The sequence below is a fragment of the Agrilus planipennis genome, unplaced genomic scaffold (genome assembly GCF_000699045.2).
Source record: "Agrilus planipennis isolate EAB-ADULT unplaced genomic scaffold, Apla_2.0 scaffold347, whole genome shotgun sequence".
NCBI lineage: Eukaryota > Metazoa > Arthropoda > Insecta > Coleoptera > Buprestidae > Agrilus > Agrilus planipennis.
The window spans coordinates 3697-20915 of record NW_020439154.1 but is presented as its reverse complement, the minus strand read 5'-3'; the positions used below and the strand labels follow the sequence as shown (position 1 = coordinate 20915).

Below are 17219 nucleotides of genomic sequence, written 5' to 3'. Positions count from 1 at the left end.
TAAGCATCCAAGTTCACATAACCCAAGACGCTTTGCTTAATACAAAACTATGCGGAGTTTTTATTTAACGGTACAAAAAGTCTATTACTTTGTCTAAATCGAGAGATTTTGCGATTTTTCTCGTTGAACCTGATCGCTAAATTATGGTAAAAAAATTGCATACGCACTAGGGGAGGAAATTAATATGCGGTTTGATTCCTTACTTTTGATAATTAGTTGCGTAATATTATGAATTACTATTCTTTATTACTATCCATTACTATAGACCTCGTTTTTTTAAGTTTTAAGTCCAATTGCGAAGTTTTTCGATTGTTTGAACCAAATGAAAAAAATATTTGAGTATTGCCGCGATTTTTTTTTACATAGGTAAAAATAAGATTAACTTTACCTCATATACATACAAATAAAAATAATCTTTTCTTTATGTATGATAATTTTTGGAATTACCCGATAACTAATATAATATTCTCATTCCATAACCGTTAGAGGTAGTTCCATTACTTACGAAAACTTTTTTATAATGAAGGGGATGGCTAGAAAAATTACAAATAAACACGACATACTACATTTTTTTATTAAAAATATGTATAAAAGTAACATAAATCATAACAACCTATAGAATAATTTTGCAAATATTAAGTGGCACGTACAGTATGTTAGTAACTAATCTAAAAATCTATAATGCTATTCTGAGGCACTGTTATTATTTATATTACCATTTAAGATTAAAGATAACCTTTTCTTGGGTGTCCTCTTCAGACTACCTAAAATGTTGAGCATTTCCGAAACGGCTTTTGGAGTTTCTCGCTCTTTCTTTTGATTTTCTTTCTTGGCTTTCCGCAAAGTGAATTTTCCATCTTTTATTTGGTTTATGATATCTTCATTGACACCTACAGATGGTGCCTTTTTGGTTGCGACATCACCATTTTCAGAAACCGTTCCTAAAGCATCTGCCATGTCAGGTATAGAACTGCGTGCCAATTTTTTCGTTCTCTGGGGAGCGACGGGGGGTGCCAATGATGGTAGTGGGGGTGGGGGAGGAGGAGGTGGCGGAAGTGGAGGAGCAGGGGGCACTGTTTTAAGGGTCATTTCTGCTTTTTCCGCTCTTTCTAAAGCAGCCTGAAGATCTGATTCAACCAATTTGAGGCGTTCTTCCAGTATTTCATTGTAGGAGTTCTTTTCAGATTCTTCGAGTTTTTCCTAAAGTTTAAAAAATTATTCATTAAAGTAAATAACAAACAAAAATTTTTTTAGTCGTCAATTAATGAAAATATCAAAATAAATAACAATTATAATTCATACCTGCAGATTACTGATTTCAAACTGGTGTTGATTCCTTTCTTCCTCAATAACTCTTTTTAGTTCTTCTATTTCCTGCATCAGCAATAATTTGTTATTAGACCCGTCGTCGGAATTCAGTCGATGCAGAAGTATGGCGCTTTGATGAGCTAGAACATTTCTTTCGGCTTTACAGTTTGCAGCTAGTTTTCTAAAAACAACGAAGTCGAAATTATTTTAAGAACATTTTCGAGATATTTTAATAAATATATTTACTTTAATTCTTCTACTTCTTCCTTTTTGGTTTCTTCCGAATTCCTTAGTGCGTCTAATTCGCGTCTCATGATCTCTGAAACTCTTAATAACTGTTTGTTATTTTCTTGTAAACTTTTAAGTTCCGCTTCTAGTTTTTCGTTTTTGTCTCGTTCTTCTTCAAGTTCCTGATTTAAGTTAATGTTCTGTTCTATAGTTTCAAATTCAATCAGTTTAGACGCGTTTAAATCTGCTTGCAGTCTCGCAATTTCTGCACTCAGTTGCTTAACATTTTCGTTGAGATTATCAATGTCACTATCTGATTTGGAATCATCTTCATCTACCCCTTCATCTACTGCATCTTGATCAAGGAGCATTGTTCTCCTCTTGAGAACTTTCATCTCTTTGTACCAATGTGATGCTTCAGTAAGGGCTCTGTAAATGTGTTCTTATTAAAAAAATTTTTAGTAGACTATAAGTTTGAAGACCATAGTTTTGTTACAGGTGTTAAGCTACATTCTTATACGTTTTTGTAGATCTTACCTATGCATAGCTCCTGTTTCGGTTTCGTATTGGTTTTTTAAAGTATCATATTCCTTAAACAAATTTTTGGATGCTGTTGTTAATTTTGTTAAACTCTCGTTTTTCTCAAATAATTCCGTTTCTAGTTCATCTATTTTAATTTGAAGATTATTGTACTTTCTTTCCAATTCATTGTAGTTCATGATTTCTAAAATTATTTGCTAGCTATAATACTATGATAAAAATGGCACTTAGATTAAGAAGTAGTTTTTACCGGCACTTTCATATTTTGTTGCATCTTTCTCTGAGTTTATCAAACCTTTTGATGCCACAATTTCAAGTATTGAACGTTCAGCTCTACCATGACAATTTTTGATTAAATTTCTTTCAAAGCAAAATGGTCTGTAAGTGTTAAACATTGTAAACTTGTAAAATGTGTCAGTCAGGTCAATTAGACATTTAATACGTAATTCATTTTCATATTTTATTAGACACTTGCAAGACGTAAAGCAAAAAAAGAGGAAGGACCTGTTTTATTACTGTCAAATGATACAATAAAAATTGTCGCTTTTATATTTTTTGCATTTGACTTTATTATGATGATAAATTGCATATCGACTTTCTTGTTTAATACACCCTGTATATGTTTTTATACATGCAAAATTGTGTACCATTAAGGAACATGTCACAAAAATGAGCTTCATTACGAACAATGGACGTTATAAATTATAACGAACGAATACAACTACTTAGAAGATCATGATCAGTAAAATAGTATAAATAAGCCCTGGGAGGCCCATTGTGCAGTCATGTACAATAAAGGTGGAAGGCTAAAACACCCACCCATATATGTACGAGTGAGTTTCGATGTTATTAATCAAAACTTTTTCTAATATTATAAAAACCTACACAGTGTGTGCCGCGAATATAAAGACAGTAAACATCTTTAACTATTCGGAAAGAATATTTTAGTTACACATATGATTTTCATTTAATTAGGTGGTTATTATCGCGTTTATTACTCAAGAAACTGTCGTTTTTAAAAATTAAAAAATTCGTTGAGATAAATCTTCAAAAAAGAATATGCGAAAATTTCTTCTGCCTATTTAATATTAGTATATATACGTTTCTTTTTAATATTTAAGTATTTATTTGTTTATTTATTCACTGTTCGTATTTCTTCAATATACTTTAAATCTAATTTACAAAATTAATATGTGAATCTTAAGGAAGTTTTACATTTTTTTTATAAATGCACTTAAGTCGTTGTAGCACACAAGAACGATTATATAAATTAATTACAAATAAAACGGTATATAGTGCAATTAAAGGTGTAACAAAGTGTAAAAACATGATTAATGTGAGATACCTATTTAACTTGCGTAAAAACAAAGCATATATTCATTATATGAAAAATTTACTGTGGATTGCCTTGAAACACTGATACAAAATTAATTTAAGATACAAAATTACATAATGACTGTAAAAATTATAATAAGCAAGCTTCTACAAGTTATTTCGCTCACACTGATGTTAAAGATCGTCGAAAATGCAATAATTTGATAAATTTGTTTTTAAGTCCTGACCAGGATATTACGATAAAACTAAAGTTTCTAAACTTCTAGGTTAAATAATTTAACATACACTTTGCGTAGAATGACAGTGAATACTATTCTTCTTTATCGAGAAGAAAAGTAATTTTTTTCTATACCTCGCTAACAGTATTTTTTTTTCTGGATAAAAGGTACCCTCCCTATGTGTTTTCTGTATCCCTGTCAGTGTGTGTTCAAAATTTGGGTAGTTAAGGAGTGAAATGGTAATAAACAAACAAACTCATTCGCATTTATAATACTAGTTAGGATAAATATCTTCAACAATACACTTGAAAGGATCAATGAAATCAATAATAACTGCCTTATTCTTCCACTTTAAGGCAAGTGTCTTAAATAGGTGACCGTTTTTGCTAATTATGTGTAGACAAATGCTTATTTTCGTTTCTAATCTTTTGGTTTGGCGAACTAGATTATTTAATTGCAAGTTTTTGTTGGGCTAGTTTCATTAATTTTAACATATTTGAGCACGTACGTATGTATTTAGTGTAGTTAAGTCGTTCAAGTGCATATTGCGTAATTTCTACGGTAATTTACTTGTTAGAACCAATTCAAGAAAGTAGGTTGCAGTCTAAATCTGATACTGAAGATATTATAAATACTATGGTTAAAAGCAGGTAGTATTGCCTGAATTGAAAACTTTAATTATATCGTATGCTGTTAAAACTTTTTTAAACAATGATTCCGTTATTGTGAGAAGTGAAGACATTAACAGTCCCTTGAGAGAAACTTTCATTCCCAAGAAAAATAATGCTAAATAAATTAATGGCGGAAAGAACGTTTTAATGTAGATAATAACACATAATAATATATTTATGTACGTTCACGATTAGTCCAACATTTTTTATTTCAACTAAGTACTGTATAAAAATGATATAACGAAATATTTTCTGGAGAAAAATATCAGTTGAGGTTTTCCTTTAAAATTAAGGCTTTTACAAAAATAAACAATATTAGAATATAATATACTTATGTCTATATGAATAATTTTCATGTGGTATTTTTGAAAATCCATATTTAGGTGTGGTTAGGAAGTTAGGATCTATTATTATACTTTATGTAAACCAGTAATCAGTCTAGCGACCGGGAAATTAGGAAAACCCGGAAAATAAAATTGACCTAGAATAATCGGGAAAAGCTGAAAAATTTGCGGTATTGACGAAACAATATGGCAATTTTCGTTAGTCACGCATCTAACAATTAATTAATATTTTCAATAATATGAGTACTATAAATAAAATTGATATAAAGTGTGTATGAACAAAACAGAAAATTTGAAAAACGGGCTAATTTATTTCCCATAAAGATGGTAGACCAAAATGGTATAGATAGGAAATTTAAGAAAAATAACCAAGAAAAATCGGGAATTTTGTTTTGATTTGACGCTAGACACCCTGCAAACGATTTTTGAGAAAAAAGCTGTAACAAATGTATTAAGCACTTTATTGATTATTTACTGTAGCTGGTCGGGACTCTTGTATTTAATTTATTTTATTTTATTGTTATTTTATTTAATGGATTGTATATTTTATTAATAACTTTATTAAAACTTACAAACTTATGACATCAATTTTGCTGCCTATTTAAGCGGTAGTCAAAGACTATTAAACTACGACATTAGAAGATTAGACAGAAAAAAATACTGTTCTCGAAAGATAGAAAAATCTCTTTTCATTTCGATATAGAAGGATATTATTTATTGTCATTCTACGCAAAAGTATGTTTAACCTAGGAAATTAGAAACTTTAGTTTTATACTGATGATCCTAGACAGAACAAAATCAGATTACTAGTTTTCTATAAAATCAAGATAAACGCATTCCTTTAACTTGATAAAATTATTTTTAAAAATCACTGTCACGTGTAATTTTTGAATATATGTATGTATATTATAGTTTTTTTTTTGATATGACATTACATCATTAAAATACCGTTGTTAAATGTTAAATGTGTTCCACCCAGTTAATAATCGTGATAAATTTTTAAATAGATTTTCGCTAAGCAATTTAAATTTGAGTCAGCCTAATAATACACACACAACGTTAAAGTAAACAAACGGAGTCATTAGCATAATGATCTCGTTTTCTCGAAAATCTTTTTTATGAGATCACTCGGCCTTTCTCCTCGTTTCAGTGGTTTTATTTAATGCTTTTGAACGATAGATTCATTAAAAGGCTGATGACGCGTTAGAAACGTGAATACAAACTGTAAAAACTGGGTAGAGTTTAATGACAGTATATTATATAGAACATAAAACGTATATAGATAAATGTATGTATAAAATATAATGTAATGTAACGTAATGAATGCAGCGCCGATTCTCTGTGTCGTAACCCCATGTAACCCACATTTTTTTGATTAGCTGTTGCGATAAAATTGTTGGATTTCCGCCTGGAGGCGTACTGTCTTTAAGTCATATTAGATATTTTATGTGGACCATTGTTATTTTTCAACCAAGTATTGTCACTTTAAATTAGTTTCAAAAGAACGCAAAAGTAAGTGGCGAATTGTTGAAATTTGAGTGCAAACTTATCGGTCAATTTTAATTATCTCAATCGAAAAAGCCGAATAACAACATTCGTTTTAACTGATAGTTGTGGAGAGACAAAAATGTAATGAAAACCAAATCGACAAAAAAAATTAAAAATTTTTGAAATAAACATAAATAAAAAAAAATTTTTTGACCACAAATTACCTAAAGGCGGTAGGTAATAGAGAAAGATGCACAAAGTGGCAGATAGAAATCATTAAATGGAATTTTTGGTAAAGGTCTAGTTGATGGGGGGGGGGTCGAAAGAGGAGGTCTCCCCCACCCATAAAAAGTTATGGGGGTTGGATGATGGTCCCCACCCCCTTCGGGGGTAGGAGTGGGGGGGGGGTCGAAAGAGAGTGGTCACCTGAGTAAAACCCCATAAAAAATTTTCGGCGGTCTCACCCCCATAAAAAGTTATGGGAGTTGAAAGTTGATTATTTTGACAATTTTCATACAGTATAATTCAAATAAAATTCAATAAAAAAATTATTTTCAAGCGGGTGGTGGTGGGGGATCGAAAGAGGGTGGTCACTTGAACAAAACCCGATAACCTAACCTAACCTACCCTATTGATAAAGGTATTTAAATAATGTTTTATATAACTTTCTCAATATTTTTTATGTATTTTTCATTAGTTTTACCTTTGAATATTGTTTAAGAATGACAATATAAATATTTACATGCCTAGGAATGTATAAATTTGGCACTTTTTATGGGGGTGAGGCCGCCACGAATTTCTTATGGTACTGTGGTGGGGGAGACCTCCTCTTTCGATCCCCCCACCCCCACGCCCTTCGGGGTGAGGGCCATCATCTAGACCTTTACCGAATTTTTAACTATTGTAAAATGATTACATTATGTATATTAGCGATTTTAAGACACAAAAATGAAATTAATTTCTACTTTAAGAACATTTTTAAGATTCAAACTACTTGAACTTACTTCTTTCGTTTTGAGAAATAAGTTCTTTTCGTTTCCTTTCGGCTTCTTCGTATTTCATTTTCCACCTGACGGCGTCTTCATTAACGACCGGTCTGTTCTTTGTGACCGTTGGGGTACTTGGTTTGCTAAGTGTCCTCCTTAACGGGATGTTGGATTTGCCATTGAGAGGCGGTGAAGTTTTGCCTGCCGTAAAGCAGTCGCTGTTGTTGCTATTTATTGTTGTCATGTTTTGTTATTGGAAGAAACCGTTGCGCTCTTTTTCAGGGTCTTTCATCAATCGACCCATCCAGCAATGAAAATTGGCACGCTCTGAAAACAAAAAATATTTCTTACCGAAACCGTCACGTACTTATACAATTTATAACAACTAACATCTGCCAAAACAGATACTAGTCCTGTCCTGCTTATTATCTTTTGGAAAAATGATTATTAATGATCCTGAAATTTTATTTGTCTGTCTGTCTATCAGTACCGGCTAATCGTCAAAACGGCCGAACCAATTGTCAGGAGAGATTTGTAGATCATCTTTGTAAATTAGGTTTATAACAAGTAGATATAGACTGGATACCCGATTTGTATCCATTGCATTGAGATAGATCGTTTTTCCCAATTTGTATAATTTTTTTATTACTATACTAAATTATTTGTTATGTTCTGGTGTTTACCTTTTCTCATGGTAAATCAGGTTTTGATTAACAACTTATTAATTGATTTGTCACATTGCAGATTTTTAGTATTTGTGAATATTATAGGCTTGTTTCAAGTCAACCCTTTCGATAAAAATCTGCCAACCAAAAATTAAAATTTCATTGGTTTAGTATTTAAACGACTTTTTGAACGAGACTTTATGTGGTTTAAGACGTTAGTAAGGGTGGTATTTAATGAAAAACCCGCCAGAACGACGTCATGAACCATAAACCGCAGTGGTTCTGCTGGGTTTCCAGTTACTATCCGGTGAACCTCTAAATAATAATTGTGTTTATTATATTTTAATTAACAATGTCGGAAAACGATTAGCGTGGACGAAATCACTGCTAAAAGCTTGTAATCAATGTAAATATTTTTGATAATATACCTAAAATTTCAAAAAAATCTCTTTATAGATCTTTCAAACAATTTCGATATAGAAGGATATTATTTATTGTACATGTAGTAACGATAAGAATAAAACAATTAATTTTTAGTATTCTATCCAAACATTGGGAAATTTTGTAGATTTTCTTCTCTTATATGTAATTCTTTTTGCCATTTATTCCTGCATTTTTTAACATTCATAACATTCTCTGCGAGTAGTACATATCTGTTTGTCTTCGTTCTAATCTCTTTAACGGTCTCTTTTTATAATCGTACTATTCGGTCACCTTGCCTGCTTGTCTCGAGAACTATGTTGCTTCTATGTATGTATTGTGAAGATACAGTTTTTGGATAAAATCTTGAATTCTGTTGTTGAGAATAAATAGTCCGATTAAATTTAAAAATTAATTTACGGTTTTATGAATTAAATATTCAAATTTTGTAGAAATGCGTATTTTACATATTCTAACATTTTTTGTTACAAATTGTACGGTTGATAACAATCTTGCCATAGGTATTTCTGTTGTTATTAAGGGGCTTTAGTGAAAGATATTTGAATTAAAAAAAAAAATAAGAATATTTAAGCTTATTAAATTATTATGTGTACATACATATTTGCGTTTATTCAATTATAGAAATACTTAATAGTAATGCAGAAGTACTGTTTGCGTAGGTCATAAGCATATGTATAATTACAATACATGCATTTTCATGAAACTTTTGCTGGAAAAATAGAGACGTTGCCCATGCTTTAATAGTTCTGGCGCACCCTGAATATTAATAACCTAACCGGATATAATAACGTAAAATTTAAAACCGTAAGCATCCAAGTTCACATAACCCAAGACGCTTTGCTTAATACAAAACTATGCGGAGTTTTTATTTAACGGTACAAAAAGTCTATTACTTTGTCTAAATCGAGAGATTTTGCGATTTTTCTCGTTGAACCTGATCGCTAAATTATGGTAAAAAAATTGCATACGCACTAGGGGAGGAAATTAATATGCGGTTTGATTCCTTACTTTTGATAATTAGTTGCGTAATATTATGAATTACTATTCTTTATTACTATCCATTACTATAGACCTCGTTTTTTTAAGTTTTAAGTCCAATTGCGAAGTTTTTCGATTGTTTGAACCAAATGAAAAAAATATTTGAGTATTGCCGCGATTTTTTTTTACATAGGTAAAAATAAGATTAACTTTACCTCATATACATACAAATAAAAATAATCTTTTCTTTATGTATGATAATTTTTGGAATTACCCGATAACTAATATAATATTNAATTGAAAAATATTTTTATCACAATTTTACCCTTTCCGACTTATGTACGTCTTTCAATAGAGGAACATTATTGTTTAACTAATTTATTTAAAAAAAAATGTAAAGAAGATGGGAATAAAGTTTTCGAGCTTTGAATTTCTTATATTAGTAACTTCCATAGGATTAACAAGACTGGAAATGATTACAATTTAAACATTCTGTAAACATAGGTATTACACGAAGTGTGTAGGAGCCATGTATTCCATATAAAATATACAGTAAATTGTGCCTTCCGTAATTTCCAATGTGTATTATGAGGTTCAGCGACATTTGCCGGCGCCTCTAGGGCTTTTTAGCTATTTGTTAAGACGCCAGCTGTATTGCACGCTGTATGACGGGTTATAAAAAGAAAAGCCAAGAGCGAAACGAATGATTCATCTTTATTAATTAATAAAGTAGTCGGTCCAAAAATTTTAGGTTTGGCACGTTCGACTCAAAAGCCTCATCGATCGACATTTAATGCATGTATAGTAACAAAATCGCAAAAAAATTTTTGAACTACGGTAAAACAGCACGAAAAAAAACACCGCATCAATGTACGCCGGCCGTGAAAACCTAAGACTACAGAAATTTTTACTTTGTCTAAAATCGAAAAAAATACGTATGACAAATATTTATACTTCAACCAATTTTATGTATCATCAATTAGTTAAAAAAGATGATCTGAAAAATTTTGGAGATAGAAACGGAGAAATGAAATTTTAAGATAAGTTTCAAAAATCATGAAGTCTACAGACTTCTAAAATATTCATTTATTTATTATTATTAAATAAACTTGCCCTATTAATACTGACACATATAAATATTGTTATGAAAATCGTGTTCAAATTTTAACAACCGTTTTAATTTAAATCGTGTCCATAAGGACGAAGTGACAGACAAAATTTTAAATGCTTTTTTTTTTTTAATTTTTACATGTGTTAGAGGTCAAAACTCTTTTGGGTTTTATTTATGCTTGGATGTTGTAAATTCCTACAAAGCAAGTGCCATTGTTACAGTAGCTACCAGAAAATTGTGTTGCTGATGGACAACAAAACACATCCATAGGGAACAATCTTTTTTTTCCTTTTTGAAATATGGAAGATTCCAAACGATAATCTCGAGTTAAATTTGATTTCTTCCTTTACTTTTTCATCAAATATAAACAGCATGCATGCTTTTAAAATTACTTTAGGTTATTCATAAATGATTTGATTAATTGGGTACAGCGATTTTAACTCTAAAACGCCAATAAACTGTCTGTTAATGAAAGTATTTGATTTTACACATAATTTATGATCGAGTAAGCTTTTTTTTTCAATAAACGCGGTCGCCTCTTTTAATTTTCTGCAGGCCTCGAGGGTACAATTTAAGGCGAATTCAAACTTCAGTTTCACCTGTCGGAATCTGAAAGTGTGCGTATCATATACATTAAAGTACACTTTCGTTTGTATTCAATCCTTTCGCATTTTATCGCCTACAATACATACAAGGCAAGAAATACTTACTCTCCGATAAGTTAACGATATATCATAATTTCACCTTCTTTGTTCGATGATTTCTTTCTGTTCTTTATTCGCAGTAAAATGTATATCTTTCTTCCATAATCATTAACTCGTTTAGCACTCTGTATATGCAGGCATATTAATTGCGTGTAATTCTATAGTTGCGCCATTAGCAGAAAGAAAAGTTTTCTCAAGGAAAAATCGATGACTCAGATTCTGATAACAGCCACTATAGGTATACATAAGGTAATAATTACGTTTAATTAAAAAGTAAGGTTTTGATCTATTGTTGCAACGTATGCCTATGTAGTCACGATTCTAATTTGAATTCATAAAGAGAAGGAACATACCAGCACAATAAAAGTTGTACGTAATGCATTGTGTCCATAGTATACGTCAATGTATCGCCAAATTAATGAAATCCTTGCAAAAAAGGATTCCATGTAATTAAACTTCCTGTTTATGAAAAATAAAACGTTGATAGCTGTATTTGTACCTAGTCAATTCCTAAATGAGACAAAAGCTCTTTATTTTGTTGAAACTACTGCCACTTGTTCTTATAACAATGGGAAGAATGGAAAATATGTAGTTATTAATATTTGTTATATAATCAATACACCGAAGACGCCATCAACATCATTAAAGACAGTACAACTGTAGGGATAGATGTGCAAGGGCAAACGATTAGTATGCTTAGATTTGCAGATGATATAGCAATATTTGCATCTAGCAAGGAGGACCTAGAGATAGCTTTAAATAAAATGGATGCGGTCCTGACAGATCAGTACTGTATGAAAATAAATAAAAGTAAAACTAAAATACTGGTATGCAAGGGAAGAAAAAGTAGGGAAAGAGCGAATATAAAGATAGGAGACGAAAAATTAGAAGAAGTGGCTGATTTTAGATACCTAGGAAGTCAGATGGAAGTAGTAGGGAGTAGTAAGCAGAGGATAGCACAGGGTCGTGTCACCTTTAATAAAAAGAAGTCACTTCTATGCTCGCGAACGGTTAATTTAGAAATTCAAAAAAGGTTGTTAAAGGTGTATGTTTGGAGCACGGTATTATACGAGTGCGAAACATGGACAGTGGGCGCGGCGGAAAAGAAAATGTTAGAAGCGTTCGAAATGTGGTGTTATAGGCGGATGATAAGGATAACGTGGGTAAAAAAGGTTAGAAATGAAGAAGTATTGGAAAGAATAGGGGAACAGAGGACTCTAAGTAAGTCAATAGAAAATAGGCGAGATAGGTTGGTGGGACACCTTCTCAGGCATGAAGGTCTAGTCAGAGACATATTAGAGGCAGAAACATGAGTTAGGAGGGATAGATTACTGTTCGCAAATAGTTAAGGATGTGGGTTGTTCTAGTTTTAGGGAAATGCGAAGTTTACCTCAGGATAGGAAAGAGTGGAGGTACGTGTCCAACCAGTCTTAGGACTGACGACCTTATGATGATGATATAATCAATAAAATAACAAATGTATTTGCAATAAATTGACTAATTAGGGTTTTAAAAAAATTAAATTCTATTAAAATTATTTTAAGGAAAATTAGATATTATTCTCTTGTAACCAGTGGACAACTTATTAAATCAGTTTCACAACTTTTTAAATATGAGGTGATGTAATTTCCAAAATAATTCGTAGATACAATTAACATAGGCAACAAATTTCGATAGATGATAGAACCATAATGTTTATAAATGCTGTACAACAATAGCATTTTTCTATTTGTTTTTTTACAGTCGGTTAAAATTACCTAGAAAATTTATTCTGAACGTTATTTTACAATCTTTAAATCCTTAAAATTATCTAATTTCTCCATACATTAATACAGAGTGTACTGAATGCAAAGATGAATTTGATGAATTAAGTGCCATTATTTAAAGCAGTAAAACTTCGGTTTACAGCTAATTCGGTATTAGAATCGAGAAAAAAACGTTAGCCGCAAATAAAGAAAAGTCATCGAACTCTATCAGTTGCCGTTTACTTTTACCGATTGTAACTTCGCATTCTACTTTTTTTTTGTTTACAAAGGAAATTCTGTGGATTAATTTGCATAGCTCGATGAAATTTGGTTAAGATCAATATTATACCCCGCAATTTCAAGAAATGGTGAAAGAGACCCGTACCATTCTGTAATACGAAACAGGTGTTTCAGCCACTTTCTTTGAGTACAGTGAAAGCTGTCGAATATTTCATGAGATGGCACTCCTGCGGTCGCGAAATGACTTAAATTATTTACTTAAAGCACATAATAAGTACGTTATGTACATTATACATAAAAAAACACACTGTCGTCAATAAGTACGATTTCCGAACTATTTAAAGTTATTGAAATTAATAGCGGTGATTAAAATGAATTTTATTGAGTAATAGGTGTTTTAATTGTTTATTGTCATATGTGATAATATAGTTTACATTAAAAGTTATTACGGAATAGTTAAATCACTGAACAGGCCTCGAGATTGCATTTGGTGTGCTGATGAGGTCAAATAAATCAAAATGTACTCTGTACTTTTATTGTAACAATTGTAGAAGCTGAGATATAATTGAGTTAAAAAAAGTCTGCATGATTAAAATTGACAAGTTAAAGCTACTTTTATATAAAAGCTTTCTAATTAAAATATTGCCATTACGCTAAATGTAAAACGAAAAAAGTTCTCATAGGATTGTTTGGATATTATACGATTCCTTAGGATCAGTTTATATCAACATCAACTTATGTGATCTTATACATTTTTGTTTGCATTGTAATAATCTCATAACACTGTAATTGTAAAGTACATCTGCTAAATATGCGGTCTTTTCGAATAAATCTCTGAATAAGAACTGTTAAAACTTATCCCAGCTGTGTCGAATTTTTAATTTTAACGAAATTTTATTAGTCATGTCACTGCTCTTAATTAATTTGACAAAGCAATTACACGCAATTGATGGAACTTTATAATATAAATGTATGCATTAGATATTCACTTTTAAATTAATGTATTTTAACTGAAGGGTAAATGTGAGTCAATAATTAACCCTCCATCCCCGTTGTAATGTGATTTAGTACATGAAAGATAGAATACGTAGGTATACCGCATGGCGGTGACTAATTGTTTTCAATAGTGTTTCTATACGTCATTTTCATTTCGTATGAAATAAAAATAAAATATTTTTGTTTACTTCTTAAATTAATTTTAAAGTTGTTTAAATCGAAATTTATTCCCTTTATTGGAAAAATTAATTTTATGCGTTTTCTATTTGTAGGTAGTATTCTACTTTCTTTTTCTTTCTATAATACTTTGGTAAAAATAGATTACAAACCTTACGATCTTAAAGGAATTCCTGTAAGCGCACACAAAAGGTGTTTACCACATCTCTTTTGTCGATAGCTTATTTATTCACTGAAAACGCTTTTCACACTCGAGAAAAACCACCTGGAATTTAATGTTTCAGTAATTCACTTACGAAATCGCTGAACGAAAGCTAATTCCGTAATGTGATATGTGCTATCTTTTTAAAGTGCTTATCTTAAGATAAAATAGTAATCTTTCAGCTGATACATAAGTATACTGTGTGTACTTGTATTTTAAACAATATTTTCATGGTATCACGGAAATTCTTATTTTTTGCGAAAATGAGATTGTTTGCAAACAATGTAAACAAAAAATCCATAAGATGATTCACAGCATTCGTAAGTTTAACAGAAATAAATTAATAATAGAAAAGTTTTTACTTGGCGGAAGTTTTGTCTTAATCTTTGTTTATTTTCCTTGAAAGAGTTACATCATAAGAAGACTTTTCTGTATTTTGCATTATTAGTGAAAGTCAAAATTATTTATTTAAATAGAAAAGATTTGAAGTGAAATATTTGATGATTGAGATTTTTAGTTTGCTAAAACGAACAAATGCAGAAAGGAATGAAATGCTTGCAATTTTTAAAAATACGTTGCTTAAGCAATTTTTCTATAGTAACTATGCAAAATTTAATCCAATTTACAAGTGGAGGAAATTTTTATTGCCTGTACGGTTTAGCGTGAAAAATTGAAATTATCAATTAGATAAAAAAATGTTCTTTACGGGTATGTAGCTATTGTTTAATTTCAGATAGCTACTCATACAAAATTTAGTCTTTGAAATGTAAATAAATATTATTTTCTTCGCTATTTAATGTTTCGTTTAAACTTCCCCAGGGTTTTTAAGAAATCATACATTCACACATAAGAATATGTTTAAAAGTAGTAAGAACAAGTAATAATTTCTTTAAAAAATAGTTATTTTTCATGTACTGCTTTCCAAAAGGTCGGCAAATAAACTTGGATAAACAAGCATGTGCTTACCTTATAGACAGCGTGTTGCCCTGTCACGTTTCATAACAAAAATATAATTTTGTAATGATAAAATTACGAACTCAGGTGAACTAATAATAACAAAATTTTATTATGTTTTTATTAAAAAAGTATAATGGCAAGGTAAAAGTGGGTATGTATTTGTATGTCAATCACGAGTCTTTAGACAAAGAGAACACTGAACCCGATGTTAATACATATATGACAATAAATTATTCACCAACGTATCAAGACGCGCTGGGGAACAATCGGAATCGGATATATTTTTTATTGACGTCGCGACGACGGCGCCCAAGTACTTGGTTGCGTCCTCAACCAAAGGGGCCAGCGAACGAACTGACAATGAAACGAAAGAAACAACCAAGCAATAAACACAACGCGAGTTGTATACGTAAATGGTACATCATATGTACGTATGTATGAATTTACAACACTTACTTTACTTCAGCTTTGCCAGTGCGTATACATGGTGATTACTTACGACTTTGTGAGAAAAACATGGATTATTTTGAGAAATTGCTGTGGTTATTAAAATTAGTTAAGCGATGGCGAACATTTTTATATCCGCACCACGTGCCACATTCTAATAAAACAATAATGCTTACCGGTAACGTATACGCTCAAAACGGAGCCATGACAGTTAAATAAATATCTTTTAAAATAGGGATGAGCCGGGTACCCGGTTTAGATATTTTTTTAAGGATCTTTGGCACTTTTTTAAGGATCCAGCCGGGTACCGGATAATGACACCGAGTCAGTATGGCAATTTCTGTCGCTTGTTGGTACATCAGGTTTTGATTAACGATAACTTATTGGTAAAATTTTATCACCTTGTAGGCTTTTAGTGTTTATCAGCATTATAGGCTTCTTTCAACTCCACGTTTTCATTCAAAATCCGCCGACCAAGAATTAAAATTTTATTGGCTAGTATTTGAACGGGGTTTAATGTGGTTTACGACGTTGGTGAGGGTGGTATTTAATGGAAAGCCGACCAGAACGAAAATATGAACCATTAACCGTGTATCTGTATTTTAAATGTACTAAAAAGCGTAAATTTTAAGGTGTATACGTTTTCCAGAAGAAATATATTTTAGTTTTTTTTTTTGTTTTGACTTACTCTACTATTTTGATGGGGAGTTTGAAAATATGAGGAGGAGTATGTTTTATAACTATGATATAATCACAGGGGTACTGTTTATATGAGAAGTAAGATATTTAGTAAATTTTCTTTTCGAATGCAAGCGAAACATTTTTAATTGCTGAACACGAATTATTTTTGAAATGTCAGTGACTGCTTATTTCCAATACTTAAAACGACAAATGAATGCTTACAACAATTTGTTTGAAAATAATAGACTTAATTAATTTTAGTCGTTTTGATTATGTATTTTGTTAATATCAAATAATTCTACTAAATAATTGATTTAGAACATATAAATCAAACAAAATTTTTAATAAATTTTATAAAATAGAGATGCACCGGATAGTAATTTTTCCGGGTATCGGATAATCGGTTACTTGATGAAACCACTGCGGTTAAAGGATCATGTCTACGTCTTGGCGGGCTTTCCATTAAATGCCACCCTCGCGAAGTCCCGAAATGAAATTTTAATTCTTGGTTGACTGATTTTTAACGGGAGGGTTAAGTTGAAACCGTCGAAACGGGCCTCATGTGTATAAACACTAAAACTCTGCAAAGTGACACGATCAGACTAATAATCGTCAATCAAAATCTGATACACCAAGAAGCGACAGATGTAACAGTTCGGCCATATTGATGTACTATTGTTATAACTAATACTTTAGTATAGTAATCAATAAAAATTAGGACAAACGAAATATCCAAATACAATCTTAATTATCAATT

The 17219-nt window shown here is 31.1% G+C and overlaps 1 protein-coding gene across 3 annotated transcripts; it reads right to left on the bottom strand.

Moving 5' to 3' along the window:
* Window positions 1-549: 549 nt before the first annotated feature.
* On the bottom strand, window positions 550-15708 carry LOC108742148 (shootin-1). 3 transcript variants are annotated; one of them, XM_018477211.1, is made up of 6 exons: window positions 15344-15708; window positions 7137-7445; window positions 2074-2260; window positions 1555-1965; window positions 1303-1489; window positions 550-1200 (listed from the first exon to the last, which is right to left on the bottom strand). In XM_018477211.1, the coding sequence occupies exons 2-6, from the start codon at window positions 7360-7362 to the stop codon at window positions 685-687; spliced, it is 1527 nt and encodes a 508-aa protein (XP_018332713.1). In that variant the 5' UTR covers window positions 7363-7445; window positions 15344-15708; the 3' UTR covers window positions 550-684. The 3 variants fall into 3 exon arrangements, with proteins under 3 accessions (XP_018332713.1, XP_018332712.1, XP_018332714.1); XM_018477210.2 differs by lacking the exon at window positions 15344-15708 and adding an exon at window positions 14328-14512; XM_018477212.2 differs by lacking the exon at window positions 15344-15708 and adding an exon at window positions 13148-13336.
* Window positions 15709-17219: the final 1511 nt, after the last annotated feature.

Bases quoted from the DNA above. Each gene is read 5' to 3' on its own strand.
- LOC108742148 (XM_018477211.1), bottom strand. From the start codon at position 7,362: ATGACAACAATAAATAGCAACAACAGCGACTGCTTTACGGCAGGCAAA. The intron at 1,966-2,073 runs GTAAGATCTACA...ACACATTTACAG, and splicing joins GAAACAGGAGCTATGCATAG to AGCCCTTACTGAAGCATCAC. The intron at 1,490-1,554 runs GTAAATATATTT...CGTTGTTTTTAG, and splicing joins GAAGAAGTAGAAGAATTAAA to AAAACTAGCTGCAAACTGTA.